The 24,706-nt window shown below is 43.6% G+C and overlaps 7 protein-coding genes across 7 annotated transcripts; 4 read left to right on the top strand and 3 right to left on the bottom strand.

The window, feature by feature from the left end:
* Positions 1–220: 220 nt before the first annotated feature.
* Positions 221–2,274, top strand: BDB00DRAFT_783561 (uncharacterized protein; the record flags this gene model as incomplete). The annotated part of the gene is made up of 4 exons (XM_053120393.1): positions 221–308; positions 1,283–1,492; positions 1,740–1,937; positions 2,186–2,274. 4 exons carry the CDS (start codon positions 221–223, stop codon positions 2,272–2,274), a joined length of 585 nt encoding a protein of 194 aa, XP_052985217.1.
* A 1,868-nt stretch (positions 2,275–4,142) lies between these two features.
* Positions 4,143–4,824, top strand: BDB00DRAFT_924746 (uncharacterized protein; the record flags this gene model as incomplete). Its single annotated transcript, XM_053128786.1, has 2 exons — positions 4,143–4,163; positions 4,221–4,824. The coding sequence occupies 2 exons, from the start codon at positions 4,143–4,145 to the stop codon at positions 4,527–4,529; spliced, it is 330 nt and encodes a 109-aa protein (XP_052985216.1). The 3' UTR covers positions 4,530–4,824.
* Positions 4,825–5,902: 1,078 nt separating this feature from the next.
* Positions 5,903–6,756, top strand: BDB00DRAFT_327342 (uncharacterized protein). The gene is made up of 2 exons (XM_053116958.1): positions 5,903–6,569; positions 6,648–6,756. The coding sequence occupies exon 1, from the start codon at positions 5,907–5,909 to the stop codon at positions 6,561–6,563; it is 657 nt and encodes a 218-aa protein (XP_052985215.1). The 5' UTR covers positions 5,903–5,906; the 3' UTR covers positions 6,564–6,569; positions 6,648–6,756.
* Positions 6,757–11,242: 4,486 nt separating this feature from the next.
* On the top strand, positions 11,243–12,975 carry BDB00DRAFT_327331 (uncharacterized protein). The gene is made up of 2 exons (XM_053116957.1): positions 11,243–11,600; positions 11,715–12,975. Exons 1-2 carry the CDS (start codon positions 11,335–11,337, stop codon positions 12,664–12,666), a joined length of 1,218 nt encoding a protein of 405 aa, XP_052985214.1. The 5' UTR covers positions 11,243–11,334; the 3' UTR covers positions 12,667–12,975.
* Positions 12,976–13,941: 966 nt separating this feature from the next.
* BDB00DRAFT_753864 (26S protease regulatory subunit 10B) lies at positions 13,942–15,657 on the bottom strand (the record flags this gene model as incomplete). The annotated part of the gene is made up of 6 exons (XM_053118717.1): positions 13,942–14,132; positions 14,233–14,434; positions 14,524–14,642; positions 14,743–15,195; positions 15,315–15,434; positions 15,540–15,657. The coding sequence occupies 6 exons, from the start codon at positions 15,655–15,657 to the stop codon at positions 13,942–13,944; spliced, it is 1,203 nt and encodes a 400-aa protein (XP_052985213.1).
* A 250-nt stretch (positions 15,658–15,907) lies between these two features.
* Positions 15,908–17,793, bottom strand: BDB00DRAFT_797499 (transcription factor IIA, alpha/beta subunit). The gene is made up of 6 exons (XM_053121548.1): positions 17,692–17,793; positions 17,422–17,562; positions 16,994–17,353; positions 16,698–16,913; positions 16,491–16,592; positions 15,908–16,403 (listed from the first exon to the last, which is right to left on the bottom strand). Exons 1-6 carry the CDS (start codon positions 17,728–17,730, stop codon positions 16,296–16,298), a joined length of 966 nt encoding a protein of 321 aa, XP_052985212.1. The 5' UTR covers positions 17,731–17,793; the 3' UTR covers positions 15,908–16,295.
* A 1,571-nt stretch (positions 17,794–19,364) lies between these two features.
* Positions 19,365–24,353, bottom strand: BDB00DRAFT_327152 (uncharacterized protein). The gene is made up of 9 exons (XM_053116956.1): positions 24,204–24,353; positions 24,027–24,122; positions 23,842–23,905; positions 21,749–23,753; positions 21,560–21,683; positions 20,620–21,450; positions 19,915–20,511; positions 19,635–19,802; positions 19,365–19,589 (listed from the first exon to the last, which is right to left on the bottom strand). Exons 1-9 carry the CDS (start codon positions 24,259–24,261, stop codon positions 19,540–19,542), a joined length of 3,993 nt encoding a protein of 1,330 aa, XP_052985211.1. The 5' UTR covers positions 24,262–24,353; the 3' UTR covers positions 19,365–19,539.
* Positions 24,354–24,706: the final 353 nt, after the last annotated feature.

Below are 24,706 nucleotides of genomic sequence, written 5' to 3'. Positions count from 1 at the left end.
TTCGTATCGAGAAGTCGATGCTTTTAGAAAGAGCCCTGTTCTAATGTGTATCTGCGTATCGCTATGATAGCATAAAATTCAGGTGAGCTACCTGGTTCGACTCGCTTCTCCTTTGTCGGACATACTATTCACGAGTCCGGATTATGTTATACAGGCTTTGTTCGATTAAAAGCCTCGTGCCAAATTTCTTTTCGCGCGTCCCCTTTCACATACACGTAATATGACTGATTTGATCTCGATTTTGCCTCCCGAATCATTCAGTACATCTTCTCGTTTATCGGACAGCGGGCTGTGTCGAATGTGTGAAAGTATGTCGCCGCTGGTTATACGCGATCCCCACTTACCAGACAGCCCTGTGGACACTGGTGGGAATCTCGCCTGATGCATGGAACAAAAGGAGCGACGCGATGCTTCAATGTTTGGGACAACAAGTCGAATCAGTATACATCAAATCTCAAGCCACGTATAAAGTACTGGAACGACTTGCTTGGCGAAGATACAGCATTCGCTTCCTTGGTGAAGTAAAACGATACTCTTTTTTTTTGCGTTAAGAGGATCGCGTATTCGGTAGTACTTACTACTGCTTATGCGCAAAAGATATACTAAAGCTTTTTCTTTGTTTTCAATAAGACATTAGCAACCATGTGCATAGCAAACAATTACAACCTATTTTCGACAGTAGCACGTTACTGCCAGGTATCATCGGATATTTCTCGCATACGCTAACTGCTCTGACGATTTATTTCACACTTGCGATATCTCGCTGCCAATGCTACTGGACTTCTTGCCGTCATTAACGCATCTTTCAGTGATGTTTGATGGCCGCACTAACTTATCAGACGCTACTCTTGAACAAGTTGATGGCAGAAGCAGACACAAAAGGCCACCGATACACAACATTATCTTCTTAAGACTGGACGGTGTTCTCAGTTTTAAATACCGGATCCGTCCCTTATTGCAGCGTTGCTCCCACATCAAGTACTTGATATTATCGCCTTACTCACGATTCAACAACGTATCTCCAACCAACATCTATACAGCTTATGAGCTGTGCCCTCTATTACGCTACATTATGTGGGAATGCAGCGAACCAGTCATAGCAGACAGATGGATTTCACTATCAAGAAGCACGAGTGCTTATATTAAGTAACTGAAAGGAAAGCATCGAATGATGGCGAGGAAGGCAGTATGGCTTATGAACTGCTATTCAACGGCAAGGGACACGAGAGGATCATGCCAATAGTAGTAAAATCGCAGCCGATACTAGAACATTTACGTATAGTCGCCTGTGGTCTTTCTGATATTCATTGCTGGGATGTCTTGGCACGCAACCAATTCACACAGCTGACAAGTTTGGGGTTGACGGACATCACTGGTATGTCAAGCGAAGATTGGTCCCAGATTTTGCTCATGCAGCAACAAAATGAGATCTTGGAAGTTGGAAATCGCGCTGGAATAACGCAGTATCTGAACAGCATTATCGCAACCATCGGTACGCTGCAACGGCTCCGTATACTTTCCTTGCGAAATTTCCTTCACATGTTCAGCGAGAATCCTCTTTGCGATCTTACTCCGCTTCGACGTTTGCAACAGCTTGAAAAAATGCGTCTCACGAACATACCCATCGACAACCAAGGTCTAATGCAGTTGTGCGAACCATCACAGCACCCACTAGTCAGGAGATTAAGCTTGAACCCGCACATCACCGTACAGTAATAGTGTCGACGACTTTCTCACAGAGGCAGGATGGATTGTGTGGGCACAACGACTTGAGGAAACCAAAATACTGAATCTGGAACTGACAGCCGTGAAAGGTGTTACTGGTGCTGTCCTTGAGCATTTTGAACAAGTCGAAAGCTTGGTGCTATTGCGTGTTTCACGGATCTATAGTCTCACCAATGCAGGCATCAATGCTTTTCGTATCATTGAAGGATCTAGTAAAAAGATTGAAGTCGTGGGGTGTTCAGGATTATCTCGGACAGATGATCTTCGTATGCCATACAACATATTTTTAATAATTGAGTACCATTGCGGTGATATTTGCAGTCTGGCTTGTACTTTTATCTATAATGAGCTGATAAACAATATTGGCAGCATGTTTAATTAATCAGTTTTCCAGGTTGGATTGTTGTGATATCTGTATAGTCAAGCATCGATTTGAAATGTTTACATATACACTTACTAGATCCAGGATTGATGGAAAGGCAGCACGATATGGATCTGGTCGGCAGCGAGTCTGGTGCCCTTTCAAACCTGAGCGAAAGCACAGACTAATTTTTTTTGGTTACCCTATGCTTTCCTTATATATCAGAAATGCTTGTGTACCTCTTTTCGTCACAAAAGGGATCACCTCGCACTCTATATGATATAGTCTCTGTGACAGAAGAGAGAAAAAAAAATGAAGTGAGAATATTCTTTCTTCCGTTGTTGAATAGAAAGACCATCGTCGCCTCCTCCCCTCTCCCTTTATGACCAAAAAAAAGCAGTCTGTATGCTGTATGTATGCGCATACGCGCGTTCCTGTTCATGTCGGGCAGTGGATTTTTAATGCCCGGTATTTGGATTTCATTGGCCAACGTGCTGCTGCAACTATACTCGAACCGCTTTGAGAGTTATACTACGCAGAGGACTTATTGGAGTCAAGTTTACTGACAAAGGTCAATATTTATGGTAAGCGGGAACATTATCATCTTCCACATGCTAGGATATATACGGGATCAAGAACATCTTGAAATATAGCGATTCCCGGAAAGTGTTCCTCATATTTTCTGGGCAAATTCTAACTACAGTACTTTGTCTGTTTAAACTCTATATGTAACAAACTCATGAGCAGTTGTTCAGTAAATGAACCCAGTGTCTTAAGCTTGATGCTTACCAAACGAACAACAATACGATAGCAAGCTCAAAACGCCAGAGAAAAGGCAAGCCTGATACAAGACGCTGGAGTGCTACTGTGTGCTGTCAACCAAGATATAAACATCACCCTAGTAAGCTTCCTGGATCCCAACTCCGCTCAATGGATTGGATAGCATTGTAATACCCTGCAGATGCGGTAACGAATAAACAACAGCATTCAGGATGTCTAGATTATATAACTAAAGTCATCCTGGCAATAGCAACATAGAGAGCAAAAGCTAGTTCAGTCTTCCTTACTTTCAAAGAAAGAAAAAAAGAGATGCAAACGAATTATTGAAAAGTAATATGCAAAAGGCAACCATGACTGAATCAACCCACACTTGTGAAAAGCATTTACTGTATATATATTAAAAAACCGTCTTTATGACAAAGGTTAGGTCATAGTTTTAAAATGATGATAAGGATAAAATACTCACCAAAAGATGGCTGTTTGACGGTTATAAAAGAGAGAACGGGTATAAATGATATGGATAAAACTGATAGAAAGGCTTATATGGATCAAAAGAGCTAGTTAGAGAGTTTGAATAAGCATATGGGCACTGCAAGAACAATAAAAGTAACCAGGTATGAACGGTAAGCAGAGAAATATAAGAAATAATATAAGTAAACTTTAGAGAGGACAGAGGTGTTTTGGTGTAGGAAGAAAATAAGAGATAATATAGAAATGGATGTAGAATAAGGGTAGATTCAAATTGAAAGTGAGGCGGTACTGCGAAATCCCTGAATCCACAAAAACACATTAATATTTATGAACGCGGCGAAGTGTGTTGACACTGTAGGAAAATTCTTGTGGTTCTTGTGAATTTCTTGTGAATTTGGACCCCCGCTGGCCTCATTCTTGTGGTTCTTGTGGATTTCTTGTGAATTTCTTGTAAATTTGTGACGTCTGTCACTGCCTGCTCTGGGTCGCCTGGTTTTTGTGGATTCTTGTGGATTTCTTGTGAATTTGGACCCCGCCGGCCTCATTCTTGTGGATTCTTGTGGATTTCTTGTAAATTTGTGACGTCTGTCACTGCCTGCTCTGGTCGCCAATTTTTTTTTTGGTGGTTCTTGTGGATTCTTGTGGATTCTTGTGATTAAACAGTACTCTCTTGTTATAACCACCTGGTTAACCAGGGTGACAAATACTTTTATATTACCGCAAAAGTTTTTTTTCTTTCTTTTCTTCGCAAATACTAACCAAACACCTCCCAACGCTAACCTTAATCTCCTAAGTCTTCACTCGTATGGAGCATCGTCTTATTAATGTAGAGACAAATCAAGCAGTCATTCTGGAGAAGCTCGACCAACTGCTAACGGCGTAGTCCCTAGTCGAGGTACCAGTTGTCGATGAAGCAGAACTTGCTGAGACGGTTTCCCTCATTCCCCACCCAATGACTCTAAATGCCAAGGGGAAGATGGTAAAGAAAGCGAGCAAGGATGATGTTGAGCGCCTTCTCCTTCAAGGCTACCACCATTATGAAGGAGGTGCCTTGATCAAAGCCCAGACCGACATCAAGCACATTAGCGAACGTGTTGTGGTCGATCTGGTGAAAAGATTGCAGAATCGTGCTGACAACAGCGTGACCCACTACTTTGCTAAGCTACAAAGCAAAGATAGGCAACTGGGCTAATAGCCTTTTCATGAACCTGGCAAAAAAGCAGGGCATTGGTTTTGCTGTCTGCCAGGGCCAGTGGGCAGCTCGCCATATCCTCCAGGAATGCTGGCATAACTACGGCAGATCCAGCAAGTCGAGAGCGGTTTCTAGGTATGATAACTACTACACTAGAGCAACCACAATCAAATATATATTAACTATCAGGTAGACAACAAGAACCGGCTTCTGCTATTCCTGTCTCTGCTTCTCTTCCTGCTTCTGCTTTTCTTCCTGTTTCCGCTTCTGCTTTTCTTCCTGCTTCTGCTTCTGCTTTTCTTCCTGCCCCTGCTCCTGCCCAGTCCACGCAGTCTACCAAACGACGCCGTACGACAAAGCGGCTCGGAGCTGCTCCCCCCACAAAAATATACATAATTAAAAGGTAAGTTAAAGTATCAGAAAGTTGATTATTGTATAAACACACACACATACACGTATATATATAGCGAGAGTGTATGTGATATATAGAGAGAGAGAAAGGGGTGGTTTTCATCTGTATACGCTCGACCAGTATTCCATCAATCAATAAACCTTAGCTAGTATCATGTAATTGAATAAAGCTATTTTTTAAAATCTATATAATGAATATTCCACAAAAATGTTTTGTGATTTTCCTGTGAACGTGTGACCGCTTTGGTATTCCACAAAACGTTTTGTGATTTTCTTGTGAACGTGTGACCGCTTTGATTTTCTTGTGAACGCGTGACCGCTTTATCGCTAATTTAAATTCACAAGAATCCACAAGAATTCTTGTTACTTTACTTAGTGTTTACAAGAATTTAAAATTCACAAGAATTTTCCTACAGTGTTGAGTTGTCCGAATCAATCTCAAAGTAGTGTAGTTTATCACAGCATTATCTCGCATAGCCCAAGTTGCGCTATTAGCTAAACTGTCGCGATCCCATTCCTAAGCCTTCACTGTCCAAATATAACATAGACCTTGGGCCATATCTTTGAGATACACGGCCTTGTATTCTTGGCTAGTCTATATGTCGAGAGTATCTTATCATTATGTTACTGCAGGTCCAACCTCCGTTTGCATGAACGGAACTTTCATTGGACAAAAGATATCATCGCCGCGCAAAAAGAAAAAAAGGCACCATTTCGCCTTGTGATGTGGAGAACTCAATGAGCTGCTAATTATGTACCAGTGACTAGCTTACTTTACGTATACAGCATAGACAAGGGAGCTCAGTGTCGCAAAATAGCTCTTACAGAGAACACATTAGGGAGCGTGAGGTAATGGTAATGCGCAAGAAAAAAAGGGTTGAAGCTCCGTCTGCCCAAACAGCGGGGCAATAAATTTCGAGATTGACGCGTGCCTCTTTTTTTCTTCTTCTTTAGCTCGCTACCATAATGTTCCCGCCCACAAAGCTACAACTCATCCACAAGGAACCGCAACAGCAGCAACCCCAACCGCAAAGCATGACTGACAGAGTCTTTAAAAAGCCTGTCAGACGCTTCAATCGAGCTCGACATGGAGCATTAACGGCATCATTGCAGCCACCTCCTACATCACTCGCACCCGCAATTACCCCACCACCTGCAGTTCCATCAGCACCTGCAGCTCCCGCAAAGCGTGAGGAGCCCTCGGCTGCCCCAACGCCAATCAATACCGTGCTTGGAAAGTTGATGGCAAAGAGAAATGAACAGGAAAGTGAGCGCAAGCAGTTGCGGATTGAGAAAATACAGCAGGTGCAGCAACAATGGTTGCATGTCTCGCCACCGCCACTCTCCCCTTCCCCTCCCACACCAACACCACCACCGCAGCAACAGCCTTATTTCGACGAAGATGTTGAAATGGAGGATGTTCTGCCAACAATACCACCGCAGCAACAGCAGAAGGAGGAACAATATGTTCCCACCTTGCTTGATTTCAACGAAGATGTTGAAATGGAAGACGTTGAGGAGCAGTCGGTGGATACGGAGTGGAAGACCGGTGAAGGAGATGAGATGGAGTGGGAACCCACCCCGCCCCTCAAGGTAATCTACTGGCCGGTTTATTCGTGGTAAAAAAAAGTAAGTACTTGACCTTGTTTTATCAGTCTTGGTTAGATTGACGAGTACCTGTTATAAACTAATTGTTGACTCTTTTAGGCTCTTTTCCTCTTTTCTTTTTTTATTGCAGTGCCGTACGACGAGAAAACACCAGAAAACCCGAAAAAAAAAGCAAAAAAGCATTACAAAACCTCTGAAAAAAAACCACAAAAGCAAAAACACAAAAACATTTTAAAAACATAAAAAATACTGGTAAGCTTATCTCTCACACTTAATTTATTGGCTGTGGCGCGTAATAGCGTGTATCATGGGTACTGACTGCGTTTCGTTGACTTTGACAGGTCATTCCCCTTTTGTCCTTTTTACCGCCACTCTGCCTCCGCCATGATCAAAACTTCCTCCGTTTCCGCCCTATTTATTTGACAAAGCGCCTTCGTGCGCTTTAGCTGGACTCCATGCCCAGAATAAGGTACGTACATCCGATACACTCCGTTGTTACCTGGTATGATTACAAGAGATGAATAGCTAATGTTTGCCATATCATTTTTTCATTAGACGAGAAGCGTCTTCAAGTGGCAAAGACAAGTTTTGAAGTTTTGATGGTGTGAGGTATATATTTTTCAAATTTCAATATACCAGAACATCGCTTCATAATAGTTTCCTCACCCTTCACTCTTTGTACTCTATATAGGAGCAGCGGTGGCCGACCAGTGTGCGGCGCAGTACGGGCGTCTCAGTAGTTGATTCTCTAAGACACATGGCAAGTGTTTCGGTGGTGAGCATTGGCATTGGCGTTTGTGCTGTATGCATCTCAGCGTGTCTGTGCGGTAAGTGCATGGCAGTGGAGATATTGACGGTGTCATTTGGGAACTGTGTCCTGCAGAGAGAGTTGAGGGGTGTGAGAACAATGCGACTTGGATCTAAGGGGGTTGGGGCAGTGGAAGGGAATGTGATCTGGTGTGGTTATCTGCGCTTTGGGATGCAACATCATCTGTTTTTGTAGGTAGTCCAAGATAAGAAGAACAGCAGAGATATACAAGACAGTCCTTTGGCGACAATGATGGTATGTACAGACTTATTTGTTTGGTTGGTAACTATAGAAAAACGTGTGGATCTGTACTATTATCGGTATTACATTCAGAAATCACTAACGATAGATGTTCTGGAAGCATCCCTTATAGCGGCTCTTCTTTCTTCGCAGCTGAAGCTCGGGAAAAAAAAGTCGTTATAAGGGATGAGTGTTCTGGCTAGGATGTTCAAGCCATTCTAGCCATGTGTAGATTTTTCCCGATTCCCGGTCTTGGACTACCTACAAAAACAGATGATGTTGCATCCCAAAGCCCAGATAACCACACCAGATCACATTGCCTTCCACTGCCCCAACCCCCTCAGATCCAAGCCGCATTGTTCTCACACCCCTCAACTCTCTCTGCAGGACACAGTTCCCAAATGACACCGTCAATATCTCCACTGCCATGCACTTACCGCACAGTTCAAAGACACGCTGAGATGCATACAGCACAAACGTCAATGCCAATGCTCACCACCGCAACACTTGCCATGTGCCTTAGAGGTCATCTGCTGGGGCGCCTATGATGGCCTTGCAGGCCATGGGTGGGTGTATGGTGGCCCACAAGCCCAGTGTAGCACGCGTGTGCTATTCTGGTGAAGGCAGCGAGTTTATATTCTTCGGGTCGGTGGTCTCATGGTGCCACTCTCTGAGAACACAACCAAGGATCGCGTCGCTGATTGCGGTCGAGCATTTAGCAAAAGAAATACCATACCATACAATTGCGATACTTGAATGAGCAGCGGACATGAACCAAGGAAATCTCTTTAACATCAATCATATTATGCATCACATTATCAACACCTTCTACAAACAATATCAGTGGTAAGTCACTTTCTGCATTGTTTAACGCCACTTTAAGTTTCGATTGACTGATCATCTAACGCTATGTTTGTATTAATCTTGTAGGGGAAAACAACAAACAAACAAAAAACAGAAAAGGATGGAGCTGCCGACGCATATACAGTGCGGCTTTACGATCCAATAGGATGGAATCACCGACAGATTTACAGTGTGATTTTCCAATCCATGATATTACCCTCCCAAACACCGCATAGTGAGATGCAGCATATACAAAAGGTACGTATGGATTGCGAATACAGAGTCTGCTGAAAAATGTTGGATGGAAGCGACTAACATACCATCTTTTTTTTACTGCAAACGTTCATAGTCATAAATACTACAACATGAATACCTTTGGTCATGTCCGCCTGCTCCGCGATGCATTACATTTCATTTTTAATAATAAAGCATTGCATAACAAAAATTCTGTTTTCTCTTATTTCACTTACATTTTTACTTTTGGCTGTACCTGAGATACAGTATTTGAGATATAAAGTGCCAGTATTGACTTAAAACCTATGTGTGTATGGTATATGCGCCACGCTGGCTAAAGTGATAATGCATCAATGCGTTGCTTGATATAACTTATTGACTGTAAATAGCAGCAGCAAGTCGGTTTTAGAGCCTTCAGAATTAGAAGGCACAGCAATAGTACTGTATTCTGGAAATAAGATCAAGAGCAGAGAGCGTCTATTTTTTTGTATGATAGACGCAGTTGTATTTACCAGTTCTATGGTGTTTTCTTGATTAAGCGGCAATTCGTAACGGCGCGTATGCAGGTCGCTGGAGTTCAGCAACAGTTGTCGAGTAGCCAGACACTGACTACACGTCGCGTTGCATCTGACTTTAGCAGTAACAAGATCAAACGCGCCCGCAAACGGACTTATGCCAGCAGCAACCGTTATTATCAGAAAATGTGACATCAAATCCTCACTGTGTCAGCCTGCCTCTGCAGCAACTTTGAGTATATAATAAAAAGACTCTTCAAAAAAAACGACCATCAAGTAATAGCAAGTTTTCTACTAGGAAATTAGCTATTCAAGGCACCTTAACTACACCTTTACCCATGAGAAAAAAAAGCCCGAGTCAAGCCCCAGCAGAGAAAGCATCCTTGGATCTCCTTGACATATTGTTAATTTCCGGAATTTGCCAAGGAAATACCATGACAAAGTCGGGCGACTCGCCAATGCGAATATATGAAAGAAAAAGGCTTGTAAAAGAGAAGACGGTCATAAAAAGAGTTACTTTATCTATATTGTTAGAGAAACGCTATTACCAATAATTACCTGGTACGACCCAAGACATATACCACCAGCTACGACGGCAGCTCTCTTCTGCTCGATGCCCCTCCGTATTATCCGGAATGTAAGCAATCCATTGACGATATAATCAAGCGCCCGGCACCTTTATTCATTTTCGAAATGCTCCCGGTCAGCGGTCTCGTTGCCGCGACACTGTCATTTGATTCTATTGGGGAGAGGACGTTATACCGCCACCAATTACTATGTAGTCAACAGAGATTTAAAAATGGCTCTGCCTAAGGCATATCTTCGCAAGAGCCTTTTCGAAGGATACACGATGTTGCCTTGGTGTTATACGCCGACATGGTTTTCAACCATTTTACTCAATACCAATTCAATGACAATCATATACCTTGTTAATCTGGATTGACCCTCAATAATGTCTTTTTATAAATGCATGACTGCTATTGGGTCGTTGCTTCTTCATTATTGTTAACACTTTCACCCGTTTAAATACCAAAGATGTCAACATGTTTCAAGTCGCCGTTATATCTAACAAGGCCAAGAAGCTTCGCTCATACCTTAGATCGATCATCGACGAGCTCAAAGTTCTCCAGCATATATACCCGAGCTTACTGTCACTAGATAACAAGCGATACTAAACACGTGTGCACTTGCTCTTCGCCACAGGTAATATACCCGCCGAATCTGCACTCTCCCATACGTCATATTATAATTGCCGTAGTTGTGTCAGAGATAATGTAGATCGTATTAGGAAGAAGGAACGGATTACATTCCAATTTAATAGAAGATCGTTTTTTTAAGCGTGAAATATTTTACTGGGAGGATCGCCTCTTCTTTGACTGGGTTAAGCTTTAATGCCTTTTCGATTTTGTATATCATGCGAGCGCTTGCATGACAATCGCATATGCGCTAAAGTCTAATTTTCCACAATGACTGGTTGAAAAAAACCATAAGCCTTAGAGGAAAATAGGGTACTCTTCTGCAGATAGAAGTTTAGGTGCAATGAAAGAACAAAGGGGAGAACTATGTCTATCACGGTTTCTTTTGATCGCTTCTTATTATTCGTAATTTCAGAGTGTTGACGTAAAGGGAATGGGTACCAATATTACTAGGTACACTTGCGCTCGTATTTCTTCTTGTTCTTCGTAAGTTGTAACGCGTCTTGAAAAGGCAGAATTTAAAGGTTGCATTATTGATGGCCTATACTTTATACACAGCAACTGGTGCTATTTTAAAAAAATTAAATTAATGTTGTCTCTATTTAAGACCAGTTGTAACTATATCAAACATTTTGCTATTGCGACATGACGTTGACGGCATACTTGAGTCTATTATCACTCGGAAGCAGCATTCAACGACGGTCGAGCAGTGACAGCTTTGAACGCGAGGAACAGGTGTATCATTTATGCCGGATGGATTCAGCATTGTCGCGTGCTCAAGTCGACGTTGTTAATGCCGTCAGTCAGCACAGTGCCCCTGCAGAAGAAAAAGGTACTCTTCATACACCGGCACAACATTACAGACAAGACTCGAAGGCTGATTGGTCTCTTCCTCACCCGATCGTATCCTTATAGAGGCACGAGAGAGTACAGTGGCTGTAAGTTTGACCATGGGCACTATGGTGGCCAACTACATTTTGTGTTTCCCGATCGTCGTTGCGCGACACCGATTACAAGCTTTCCCAATACCAGGACGTAGTGACTCGCCACTGGCGTTTGTATGTTCATTTCGACGCATGTATCGTACACGAGGCCTTCCATCAATGTATTCGGGTATTGGTTTCGGTCTCCTCAGCCAGGCAGTTACAGGCGCATATGATTCGTATTATGGCAAACCCCGGGGGACTGGGATTCTTCCATTTGTAACAAAGACATGGTACGAGGACGAGCGATGGAGGGAAAAAAAACAAGGATATGGTAGAAAAAAACTCACGGATATTTGCTAACACTGGTTTGGTATACGAAATTATGATGGAATGGAATGATGTAGTCTAGGAACAGGATTGTTTGTCCTGTTATATCCATTTTATCGAAGTGCATTAATCGTTCGAGTCCAGGCAGCGGGCACTCACAAGTTAATACGAGGTGTCAAGGATTTCATTTTTTCATATACACATTGCCTTGCACGCTTTTTCACTTTTCGACGCATCAGCCATTCTCAACAACAACAACAACAACCTCTACATATCTTGTCTGTCTTTATACCGTCCTGTCTGACCCAGATTTTGACCGAAAAACTATTGCTTTTCTTATACCAACGGATTTACCCCTTTGTCTCCTTTCGAAAACCATTCAATTCGTGGTCATCGCGACGGTCACGATTACTTCAACAGCAGCAACAAAATCATCATCACCGTAGATCACGACGCCACGCGGTAGAAGATTCAAGGATCGCCTTGGAATCGACTTTACTCGCCGATCTCGATCCAACGGGTGTTGTTGGTGGTAGTGGTAACATTGTCAATCCATCATCAGCAGCAGCCGCTGCTGCTGTTGCTGCAACTTCTTCTTCGAGCGGTGGTAGCAGTAGTGGACGAAGACGAGAAGACGCCAAACTATTACGGACATTTTATCCAGAAATGGTGTCCGGTATAGCAAGCAGCATTATCACACGAGCCATAAGTTTCCCCGTCGACACGGTCGTATTTAAGCTGATGCTTCAAGACACTGGAATGCAGCCAATTCCTACATACTATACTGGGTTCTTTGACTGCGTCAAACAAACTTGGATGGAAGGCGGATGGAAGGCATTTTTCCCTGGTTGGGGCGGCTTGGTCGTCGAGATTGTTGTCAGTTACCTGGTTTTGGAAGGGTCTTGGATGGTATATCGTGCGGCCGACTGGAAATTAAGTACATATCCTAGTCAAGAACCACGGAGTGTTCGAAAAGCACGGCATCTCCGTGAAAGAATGAACCATAATCGTAATAGGAGTAACTCATAATAATTTACAGCGTTGGCTTTGACCGTGTAAAGTAAAAACAAGACATGGAATTGTACCAATGACTCGTACCCACTTGACTTCAAAATCGTCTTAGCCACCAGCTCTTTTCTACGCAAATATCTTGGTTCACGCCAGTTCCCAGTTTTGTTTATGTCGATAGCATTCATTTGTTGATACTCACGATGTTGGGCTCGCTCTTGTGTATACAGTATTCTTCACTTAATTCGAACCGAAAAGAGGTGCTGCGTTAAAAGAGCTGAAGATTTACGTGAAATGAGAGAGTTTTAAGCATCAGTATGTATGATATATGAGGTAATAGGGTAAACTAAGAATGTTGAAATAACGGAAGGTTGATTTTATTATGAATGGAATTAAACGGGGAACCACTGGAATTTGGTTATGTACACCTCTTTACTAACATGTGAGGGCAATATATATATGTTATACATATGAGAGCGCAAATACCTATGATAATCTGTTTATTCTCAATAGAATTGGCCCTATTAACATTTGAATTTGTAAGGTAACACAACCCGAGTTTTAGTGGAGAAGAAGTGTGTCGATCACGACGTTGAAGTATCAAGCTATTCGAGAATCTTTCGCTTTCTGAAAAGCGACAGAGCAGTAGAGACTATATTCGCAAGGGACCATGTTCTCTGCTCAGCGCTAACTTAGACGCAAATCAACCAAGAGCATTTGTTGTCCTAAAACCAGGTAAAGATAGCTTCGTATATGTCTTGATTGGATGTTCTTAGCAGCTTTTAATAGCCAAGGAAAAGAAGTTTGAATAGTTTTCACGACATGATGGTTCTTGGGTTCGAATATCTCTCGTTGAATGTGCCCGGTCGATATAAGAAGTCTCGCGAAACAGTTCCCCAAATTCTCAGCTTCCGAGATGCGATAATTTTACTAAACTATTAGCAGCAGCAGCAAAACCATCCTACGTCAATATATCGGTAGTCAAGCGTGTGGATAGCATCTATGCATATCTTTGACAATCTCGAACCGTTATTGGATATCTTTAAAAAACTCTCTAGTTTGCCAACTTTCAAAACTACCAACGCTGTACTCTTAACACTCACCATCCTTCTTTCCTTCTCACCATTTCCGCTTTTCTTTTTCTTTTTTCTTTTACATACTTTATTATATTTTTATGGGTTGCTTCTGAAAAGTGCGTTCGAGGAAAGTGCTTGTTTTTGATGGTAAACAAAAAGAAGAAAAAAGGTTGGGGGTGTGGTTGGTGTGGTAATAGTAGAAATGTATCCGTGTATTGTTTTATATCTTTTCGTAGTCCAGCTTGGTTTCCAATTTCTTCGCATCTGCGACCTTACGAACGGCCTTCATAAAATCTTCTTGGATGCAGTAATCACGTTCTTCTCGAATGGCAAACATACCAGCTTCCGTACAGACGTTTCTCAAATCAGCACCGTTGAATCCATCTGATAACTTGACAATAGCTTCATAATCTGTAACAGTGGTTTACCAGTATGTCAAAATGAGTTATCAAGTAACACGTAGCTAGTAAGAAAATACCATCCTCCCTTTCTAAATAATAATTTTTTTTACCTATTTCGCCATGCTTCGTAATATGGCCAGCATGAATCTTGAGAATTTCCAAGCGACCTTGTTCGTTGGGCAAAGGAATTTCAATCTTACGATCAAGACGACCTGGTCGCAACAATGCAGGGTCCAACGTGTCAGGACGGTTGGTTGCCATAATCAGCTTGGTTTGTCCGAGATAGTCGAAGCCATCCATTTGATTTAAGAGCTACAAACCATGTTTAGTTTTTCTTTTCACCTCAAGATTTTTATCACCTTGCTTTATTTCTTTGTTAATCATCGTTCTTTTTTTTTTACCTCCATTAAAGTACGCTGAATTTCACGATCTGCAGAAGTGCCTTCAGAGAAACGACGGCCACCAATAGCATCGATTTCGTCCATGAAGATAATACAAGGCTCATGTTCCTTTGCATAGCCTATATACAATCGTGCACTCAAAGCATTAGAAATCAATCTCTCCATTTGGTACCTGAATGAAGTTAACCTTTATCTCCAAACACCCAAAATGAAACTTACCAAACATTTCACGGATTAATCGAGCACTTTCACCAATGTATTTATCGACGATTGCACTTGACACCACCTTTAAAAAGTTGACGGACAATGTGCTTGCCACTGCCTTTGCGAGGAGAGTTTTACCAGTACCAGGAGGACCATAAAGAAGCACACCCTTGGGAGGCTTGACGCCAACACGTAAGAACAACTCAGGGTTCAACAAGGGCAGTTCAATCACTTCTCTCAATTCTCTGATTTGTTCTCCTAAACCACCGATACCAGCAAAGCTGACAGAGCCTGCGTCCTCCATTGACATGTTGTATACAAGTGGGTCCACCTCACGAGGTAAGATGCGCATAATTGTGAGAGTCGTCATATCCAATGCCACACGTGCACCTTGCTTGAGCTTGTCTTTATCCACTGTGTTACGACAGCCAACAACATATCGTGGTCCACTCGTGTTTTTTACAATAACTATATAGCATTCGAAAAATATACCAATGTCAAGAAGCAGCTCATTTAATTCGATATTCACTAAATTCACAACTTCCCATCCCTTGAATTTCCCCTTTTCCTTTGCTTGTTTGCCTTACATCGTTCTTCGTCGAGTTGTTTCAACACTTCGCCAATGACTTGGCCGACACTTTGTAATGCTTTAATGTCATCTTCTGAACGGTCGTATTCTTTTTCAAGCGATCGCAATCCGAGACGCACTATACAATGATTACGAGTCATTAAAATAAGTCCCCCTTACATCTTTCATGTTCCTTGGAATGGATGACTCATAGAGGGCGAGACAGGTTATTTAGGTGACGTACTATCTTTGAGTTTTGCATCCAGTTCGCGATGCTCCAGCAATCGTCGCTTGTAACCACTGAGAGCTCGTGCCTTAGGATCTGCTTCGGGTTGTGAAGAAGAACCTTGTACTGATGTCATTTTTTCTTATTGCTTATTGGCAATAGCGTTGCGTTGTATATAGAAAAGAAATAGAGGTTGGAAGAAAGAGACGTATACGCGTCCTGCTTAATCTTAGGTCCTTTCCGCAACGTCACCGACCCAATTTTTTTATCGCAATAAGGCAACTCCGCCTTGCTATTGGTGCTGGTGACATGCTTTGGCATACACGTACACCTTCAAAACGCTGGTTTCTTAGTGACCTTATAGCCATCAACAGCACTTATTCGAGCATTATTGGATTTTATATCTGGTGGCCTTGTTCTTGTAAAAGAGAAGCTTAAGTTCTTTAGATTGTTGCCCCGTGCTTTGCCGTTGCTATGTATACGTTGTGTCACATAGTAACATGAACATTTTATATGCGGTTTTTAACAGAGTGTAGTATTTGTGTTTATATATACGAAGAGCAAATGGGAGATTGGTTAATTGTTTGTTTGTTGAGGTAGATAAAAGTTGATTATTATGCTAATCTTGAGAGAGAGAACAAGAGTACGAAATTGTATACAGGAATACATAGAGATTTTGGTGGTGTTTTTCGTTTCAAAGGGAGCAGCGTCATGATCCTTCCCTTCATTCTCGTCACTTCCTTGAATCAAACGTCGTTTTTCTTTGTGATGCTATTACCATTCAAAGTCGCCGCTGGCACGGTGGAACAAATAGTCTCTTCCGTTTACAAGCATGATGCCATCCTTCAACACACACTTCCACTTGTTCTTTGTACGAGTGACCTATTGTGTGGGATGCAAAATGGTCAGCAAAAATAAAAAGTTCAAACGCAAGTACATAGTAAAATTGCGTGTAGCTCTCTTCTTTACCTTATCATACAAGCACAGAATGATATGCTCGATTTCCTCTCCACCATCAGCGTCATCATCAGCATCATCTGAATCGTCAAGATCGGAATTAATATCGTCATCCTACAAACAACAACAACAACAACAACCACAGTTCAAGTTAGAAAAACAGCTAAACCTTCTCATTATATAGACAGTACTAATAGCAAAAACGACGGCCTCTCTTACCCCTGTGTCGCCTTCACCGTCAAGTTGCGGAATCCGTGTGTTTGGCTTGATGGCACCGGCTTTCACAGCACGATCCCGTGCGTCACGCATAAGGACTTTAACATCGTCAGGTAAAGCGTTCAGTGGTATGGAGTTTCCTGCGGAAGAAGTGGCTGTGAATGACAAGCTGGACGCGTCAGCGTTCTTGCACATATCGGCGATCTGTGCATCGATTTGCTAAATAGTAGAAAACAAAAACGTAAGTTTCTCTGAACCCTCTTGAATGTCACCTTTGTAATACAGGATTTTAAATATACCTCAGTAGTCATATCTGCATCGGCTGAGCCATCATTTTGAGGGATATTGGGTCGTGAATTGTTAGCAGCAGCAGCACCACCACCACCACCAGGCAGCTGGATATCCTGGGTGTTAGCATTAGTGGATTTTGTTTGTTGTGCTTGGGTTGTGTTGGGTTGCATCAAAGTATACTGCTGTTGCTGCTGTTGGCCATTCGCGTTTAACGTGGATGGATTGTACGAGTCAGCTTGCTGTTGTGTTAGTTGTGATTGTTGCGGTTGAGACATTTGCGGCTGCTGCTGCTGTTGTTGAGGAAGTTGTTGCCGAATACCACCAGCAGCTAAAGCAGGCAAGCTTGCTGTAGCGCCTTGTGCGTAAGGCTAAGGTGGACGCTCCTTTAGTGAGCAGGAAAACAGGAGCACGGAAAAATAAAAATGAAAAGACTTACGGTAGGGTACTGAAGTTGTGCGTTGTCACCTCCAGCTGCCATATTTATATTGTGTTGCTCCTCCCCGTCTTCATCATAATATGCCTCATCGCTGAAACCAAAGTTTGCTACTCGTGACCGAGCTACCTTGGCTTCCCAAGACTATTTCATTTTATCAAAATGGATTTGTCAGCTGTTCGAATGGAGGGGGTTTTTTTGGGTGATATGGTAAAAATCGCTTCTCCCTGTCGTTTCCCCAACCCCCCCCACCCTCTTCTCTCATTTTCTTACCCGTTGTAATTCTTGCAAAACCGCCTCGTCAATGCCCATGTCTTCAAACTCACCACGCACTTGACTGATGACCTCGTCAATTACGTAACGGTATACATTCGACTTCATTTTTTTAAGAAAAATTAAAAGCACAGAACGATATGTGAGTACGTATAAAACAGAGAAAACACCCTCAAAATAAACTGAGAAACTCACCACAATGGCATTAGACATTTTGGCTGATGATTAATATGGTTGGAAATATAAATGATGGAGGCGTTTATTGGAGCTAAATGATGCATAATCGTTGAGGATTCCAAAAAGATGGTAGTTTGTCGTACATGGAGTAGTATAATAGTACCCCACGAATCAGGTTCAACATATGAAAGATATTAAAAAAAGAAGATAAAAAAAAGACCCATATTCGTTATTCATAGAATATAAAATAAATATCATTGTTAGTGACCGATTGAATAAATACAACAAATACATGTTATGTGTACATAAACACATAAAAACTCTTTTCTTTTTGTTGCTATACTACTCTAATGGCAAAAGGGTGTACTAGGATACTAATAACAAAAACACAAGAAGAAGAGAAGGGCCATTTGTAAGCTCACCTTGAAAGAAGTTTAGCGGTAAAAGAAGCGCTGCTTTTATACTGCTGGTTTTACCAAAATTCCTATTTATACCAAAGTGACTGCGAAATTCAACCAATAAGCGTAAACTTTCTTTCTCTTGCAATCTGACGCCTCGAAACACCCACCAACACTTCTCTCTTCTATCTATGATATATTATTGACTGAGCATGCACCGACCGCTATACAGAGCGCGAAAAAATAATCTGCGATCAAACCATTAAGCATAGACGGTAGGTGCTTGATAATTGTGACCAAGCCGAGAGGCAAGGTCTTCTTATTCACACCAATATCCAAGACAGCGACGAAGACTATTACCAATGTTTTCATATGATTTTAACGACTCAAAGTCATTTCATGACGGCAGAATGAGTATGTCAATTCTTGGTTAGGCAGGAGACATTTTCTAGGCATTTAATACCTGCAAAACTTGATATTATCTCAGATATTTCTACCATCTAGTGTGTGCAACATAAAGAGTCGCTCACGATACTACTGTATATAAACCAAACTCACTCAAGAAATAGACTAGAGCGCAATTCTTTCCTCTGTAGTTCACGTATTGTTTGGCCTGTTTGCATTGAATGCATTGCCGTTTCTATTTGTTTTTGCTGTTGCATGTGATTATTAGTTTGTATTGACGTCTCATTCTTTATGACCCTGTATCACTACCTTGATATCCACTACGACGTTACACTATCATCTTATACCCGTCCCTTCATGAATAAGTATTCTTCTGCCTTTGTTCCCTCCCTCATTTCATATTCATTCTCCCCTTCCCCACGAGACCTGAGCGCATCCTTGTGGCTCGCTGACAACACAGCAATAAGGGACTTTAGAACGATTGCTGGGAATATGTATTATTACTGTGCGTGTTTGTGAGAATGTGCGAGTTTTTTTTTTTTTTTTGAAAAGTGAAATAATGTGGGCGAGGTTGGTTAGGTGTGTGTGTGTGTGTGTTTGTGAGAGAATAAAAGCAAGGAAATCAATGATGGGTCTTTTCGTTTCTCCGATCTAATCGAGTTGTACATAGTTGGCGGGTACAAGGCCTTTCTTGCCTGTGCTTGCTAACTCGGCTCGCCACCAATCGTCCGAATCTTTGTCAAGAACAACCAACGACGCACCAGCTTCAAAACTTAAACAATCTTCTTGTCCTGCAGGTCCTTCAAAATCATATAGTGCCTTGGCAGGCAATCGTACTTTATCCGCTGGTTCGGCAGAAATGGCAGCATCAGCAACAGCTGCTGCACCTAATAGTAGTAACAACAACAACAACAACAGCTTTTTAGGATTTCAAGTTGGTTTATCTCTTCCTGTTCTTCTTACCTGGTTCCTGAACATAGGCTTTAGGGAAATAACCTGTTTCGTTCGAGCCCTTCACACTTCCGTACCACCAGTCCGGATCAGAATCATTGAGAACGACAATGGTAGCGTCTTGTTCAAATGATAAGTCACCATCTCCTTGGCCAGTGTATGCCCACTGTGCAATGTATTCTATATACAGGTTGGTTAGAAAGGTTGGAATGATGTTGTTTACGCTAAACACTCATATAAAAAGGCTTTCCACTGAATCTTTCCATCCCAAATCCTTCTATTCCATCTATACCTTTGCCTTCTTGCGCCTGTTGTTGAACAGGCTCAGCGACGGGGGCAGCAACAGGGGCAGCAACGGGGGCAGGAGCTGCTTCTGTTGCTGCTGGAGCAGGACTACCACCGCCTGTGCGTGCTTGTAATTCGGCAAGGAAGTTGCTGCTTGGTGTTGCAGCGGGTGGAGGCGTAGGAGACGACGGTTGCTGAGAAATTGGTGGTTGTGATGGGGCTGAGGATGGAGCTGGAGATGAATCGCCGCCGCCGCCACCAATTACTTTTCCAGATACAGATGCAGCACTTCGATCATTAGTAGCCGCTTTTCGTAGCTTTGTACCCATTTGGATCTGGCTAAGCAAAGCACCGCGTCCTGTAGATGGCTCTGGAATATCGGACGATGGAGGAGGTGCTGGTGGCGCAGCAGGTGCTGATGGTGCAGCAGGTGCGGGAGGTGGTGGAGGTGCAGCAGGAACACCGCCGACAGCTGGTGGAGGAGGAGGTGGAGGAGGAACATCAGCAGCAGCAGCAGCAGCAGCAGAAGCGGCTGGAGGTGCAGGTGCAGGTGGAGTTGTTGGTGCTGCAGGCGATGCTATTTCGCGTGGCTGCATCATTGGACCTAAATAAAATGGTTTGTTTGTGTTTGTTAATTGACAATGTTGCGTTGTTATTACCCACCAAGCACTGGATCTGTCACCATCGCTATTACTGCTTAACTGTAACTTACTCTTGCGCTGGCTCATGGCATTAAACAGCATACCAGCGAGGTTCTTTGCGCTGCCTGCGGCAGGGAATTCGTTTTCGTCATCCGTATCGTCATGATGAACAACGTCCCAGCCGTCATCATCATCAGAGTCGCTCTCGTCATCATTGGCCTTGGTAGCAGAAAATGCAGAAAAGGCGGCGAATGGATTATAGCTGATTCGCTTGGATTTTGGCTGCTTTTCTGGCTCGTCTGCTACTACTGGTGCGGCTTCTTCCTTCTTGTCCTCTTCGGGTTGCTTATCTGTTTGCTGTTGGCCCTGTAGTTTAGCAAATGGGTTGTTGCTGCTCATCTTGTTGGCAGCAGCAGCAGCTGCTGCGGCTGCATCAGTGGCAGGTGCCTCGGGTGCAGGTGGAGGTGGAGGTGGAGGTGGTATCGATGATTCTTGAGCAACTGGGGGAGGTGGGGGAGGTGGTGTGGGGATCGATGCTGAAGGCGCAGCAGGAGGATCCATAGCCTTCTTTTCCGCTTCCTGTTCGCGTCGTCGTTGCTCTTCACGTTCCTCTTCGGCCTTTTGAATAGCAGCATGACGGGCCAGTCGATCTTGCTCCTCCTTCTGGAGCACTGCCTGTCGTCGAGCTTCAAGCTCCTTTTCTTCTTCAATTCTTCGCTGCTCATAATCTCGCTCTTCCTGGATGCGTCGCTCGTCTTGCTCACGTTCAGCTTGTACACGCTGCATTTCGGCTTCGCGTGCCTCACGCTCATAATCCCGAGGCTGTCGTTCGGTTTCATCCCGTCTCGATTCACCTTCACGGATCTTGGCCTGTGCTTGTTGCTCTGCATCACGTAACCGTCCTATTATCCATACAAAAACATAGCAATCGAATGAATTTTTACACGATAGAATACACCCCTTATGTTGATGGGATCATAGGATCTCATACGGGAAATAAAACCAACTTACTCTGCGCAGCCAACGCATCCTCGTTGGCTTGTGACGGGGTGCTAGCCGCGGAAGGTCTGGGCGAGCGCGATGGGGATCTCTTTGCTTGTAATGCAGCCAGACGCTCTTGCACACGTCGTTCAGCCTGCAAACATATGTTTCAGTCTTAGCAAACTTGACGTTTTTCCCTCCCGTTCAGCATCAATTTACCTCTTTTTTAATTTCTTCAGCCGTTCTTGGCTTAGCAGGAGCTGCTGGTTTGGGGCTGCTCATACTCCGTGACGCTGTAGACGGGTTACTGGCAGCAGGGCTGGCGGCTGACTTAATGTGGGAGCTGCTACCACCACCACCACCATAACTAGCCGTTGAAGGCGTGAATCGTGGCGAAGTAGCGATATCCAAAGCAGAGTCGCGTTCCAATTGCTCAACAAAACGTCGAAGTTCATAAGGCAGCTCATGTCCCTTGTCAAAACGCTTCTTATTCACAACGGTTTTCGATTCGACCAACGTATTGAGATAACGCAAATCGCCACGCAGATCACGGAGTGAATCACGGGCTCGTTCCATATCACGTTCATACGTATCGGCTTGGCGATCGTAGTCTTCTTTTTCTTGCTCAGCCTTACGCAATTCAAACTGCGTATCCTTGGTGCTGGAAGTACCGGCTCTGCGGGCCGCCATCATCGCCTTGGCCTTGGCACGCACACGATCACTTTCGGTGACAATGCCACCAGGGCCTGTAGGCTCGACAAAAGCCATGAAATCCTGGGACCCGTCGTTCTTGCGGGCATAGCGTACCTTTGTATCACGGAGTTCGGCCGTAGCGCCACGAAGCTGTCGTGCTAGCACCGGAATGTCACGGTTGCACAGGTATTGAATCTCGTCCTGAAGAGTCTTTTGTGACTCCAACAAATCCAGCAAAATCTCTTGGTTCTCAAAGTATTTGGGGTTAGATCTTGATGCCCGAGTAAGTTCCTCCTGCGTCTTGCGGATCTTTTCTTTCAGTTCCTCGGTCGAGTACCGGCTGCTCGAATACTCCTGTTGCCGTGATGCCTTAGATCGCGTCGCTCTATCCAATGCCACCTTCGTTTCTGCAATTTGGTGACGCAGCTCCTCCAATGCTGGGTCCTCTTGTTCTCTGTAATCATCCTCGTCTTCTTCATCATACGACTGCATTCTTGGACGCGCTGCGGCGGAAGACATAAAGCGGCTGGCAGGGCCCTTTCTACGTGCACTGGAGACATATCCACCCTGGCCACCATCACGATCTTGCTGTGGCGAAGTTGCTGGAGAGCGTTGTTGTTGTTGCTGTTCTTGAGGTGAATCACGCGAAAATGACGGGGCTGGGCGATTCACTTGACGACCCAAGACAAACTTTTTCAAAACGCTTGATGGGGGCGCGAGTTCGGTGGGTAATACCGAAGGGATATCAAAACCATTCAATCTGCGATAGATCAAATGCATAGCAATCGCAAACTCGTCCTCGTCCAAACTGCCATTGTTATCCTTGTCCACCAATCCCCAGATTCTCATCAGATCCTGTTCCGGAAGCTGCGACTGCATCAATGCACCTCTTGCAGCTTCGCCCGACATGTAGTCTTCTCCAGGAACAACCCATGCCCGGAAAATCTCGCGGTAACGTTGCTTCTCCTCTGGACTGATTTTCCATGAAAACCCTGATGCTGAGGACCGTCCACCCAGGAAGTTGGGCAGACCACCCGATTGATTGGGCATCATTTTGCTCGCAAAGTCCTGGTTTCCAAGTCTTGGTGTGTTGTTGTTGCTGTGCATTGGAGGTGCAATACCAGTGCGAAGTGGCGTTTGAAGCGGTACCGACAAATTGGATGGGTGCATCAGGTTCTGGAACGACGCGTTGGAAAATGGTTGCTGTTGTTGTTGTTGTTGTTGTTGTTGATGCTGTGGTGGCATACCGGTCATCATGGACTGTTGTGGTTGTGGCGGTGGCATGCCTGTCATCATAGGCTGCTGTGGCTGCATGAACGAAGTATGTAGCGGTTGGATTTGTTGTGGTGTCGATGGAGTAGAACCTTGCTTGGATGCAAGTGTTGCCATGGCCAGTTCGGTTTCTTCACGGATAGCAGGTGGAAGCGCGTTCGGAACTAGCTTCCCCCTAAGCTTTTCGGACGTCAAGTACATTGCTACTGCGAACTCAGGAAACGTCAAGTGCGGCGCATTCGCAATCGAGCACAAATCCCTATTAACCCCACGTTCAGTTTCTTAATTCACGCTTTATCACCGGACATCTCAAAAAGGATGTTTAAGAATCATAATGGCGTAATTACCAAATTTTGGCGAGGGAGTCATTGTCGAGTCTCGATCGAGTAAGAATGTCGCGTGCAGCCATGGCTGGTATTAACCCAATAAAAAAAAAGATGATGAGCTTTAAAAAAAAACGAGACGTACGAGGAAACCATAAACTGAAAAGCAGAACTTGGAGATTGCGTCCAAACTACAATAACCCACTTACCGGGCAAATTGTTGCCTCCGGAGGATGCTGCTGCACGAGTAAACAGGTCTTCGAACTTTGCTTGGTCGGCAGGGTTAATGAAGCTAAGGCGGATTCCTACATTCAGTGGCCGTTAGTTTAGAAAAAAACATACAGCTGTATCAAGAAAAAAAGAAAGTTGTAGGAACGATTGGAAACCTCCGGAAGGATTAGATGCGCCCATGGTAGGGGCAGATTGCCCCATTGTGGTATACATTGTATATTCTTTTGACAGGAAAGAATAAAAAGCGAAAATAAAAAAGACTACTGCTATTAGAGAAATGCGATGGAGTTAGTGCAAGATTATTAGCACAGCATGTTGAATTTCCGCATTTGGAGTTGGGGCCTGCTGCAAAGGTTCTTACTTATTAGTTTATAGTGGTGAGGACCACGTTGCTACATTAGCATCGGTCACAGTACACGATAACCACACTAGAGAAGACATAACTTGTGTTTATACTTTTGAAGTAGCTTGTTGCCATCAGCTATCATTCTAATGAATGATTTCTAGTGACAATAAACTGATGTGGTGCACGGTCCAGAGCATGATCATTGTGTTTCCGTTTTATTGTTGCGCAAATTTGTCGTTGTTTTGTGCAACGTAAAGTATGCAGGTGCTTGTTCACCGCTGATTTATTCAGTCAACTCTTAAAAACATCATG

The sequence above is a fragment of the Zychaea mexicana genome (assembly GCF_025766255.1).
Source record: "Zychaea mexicana strain RSA 1403 chromosome Unknown BDB00scaffold_3, whole genome shotgun sequence".
NCBI lineage: Eukaryota > Fungi > Mucoromycota > Mucoromycetes > Mucorales > Lichtheimiaceae > Zychaea > Zychaea mexicana.
This window is presented reverse-complemented; position numbering and strand designations above follow the sequence as displayed.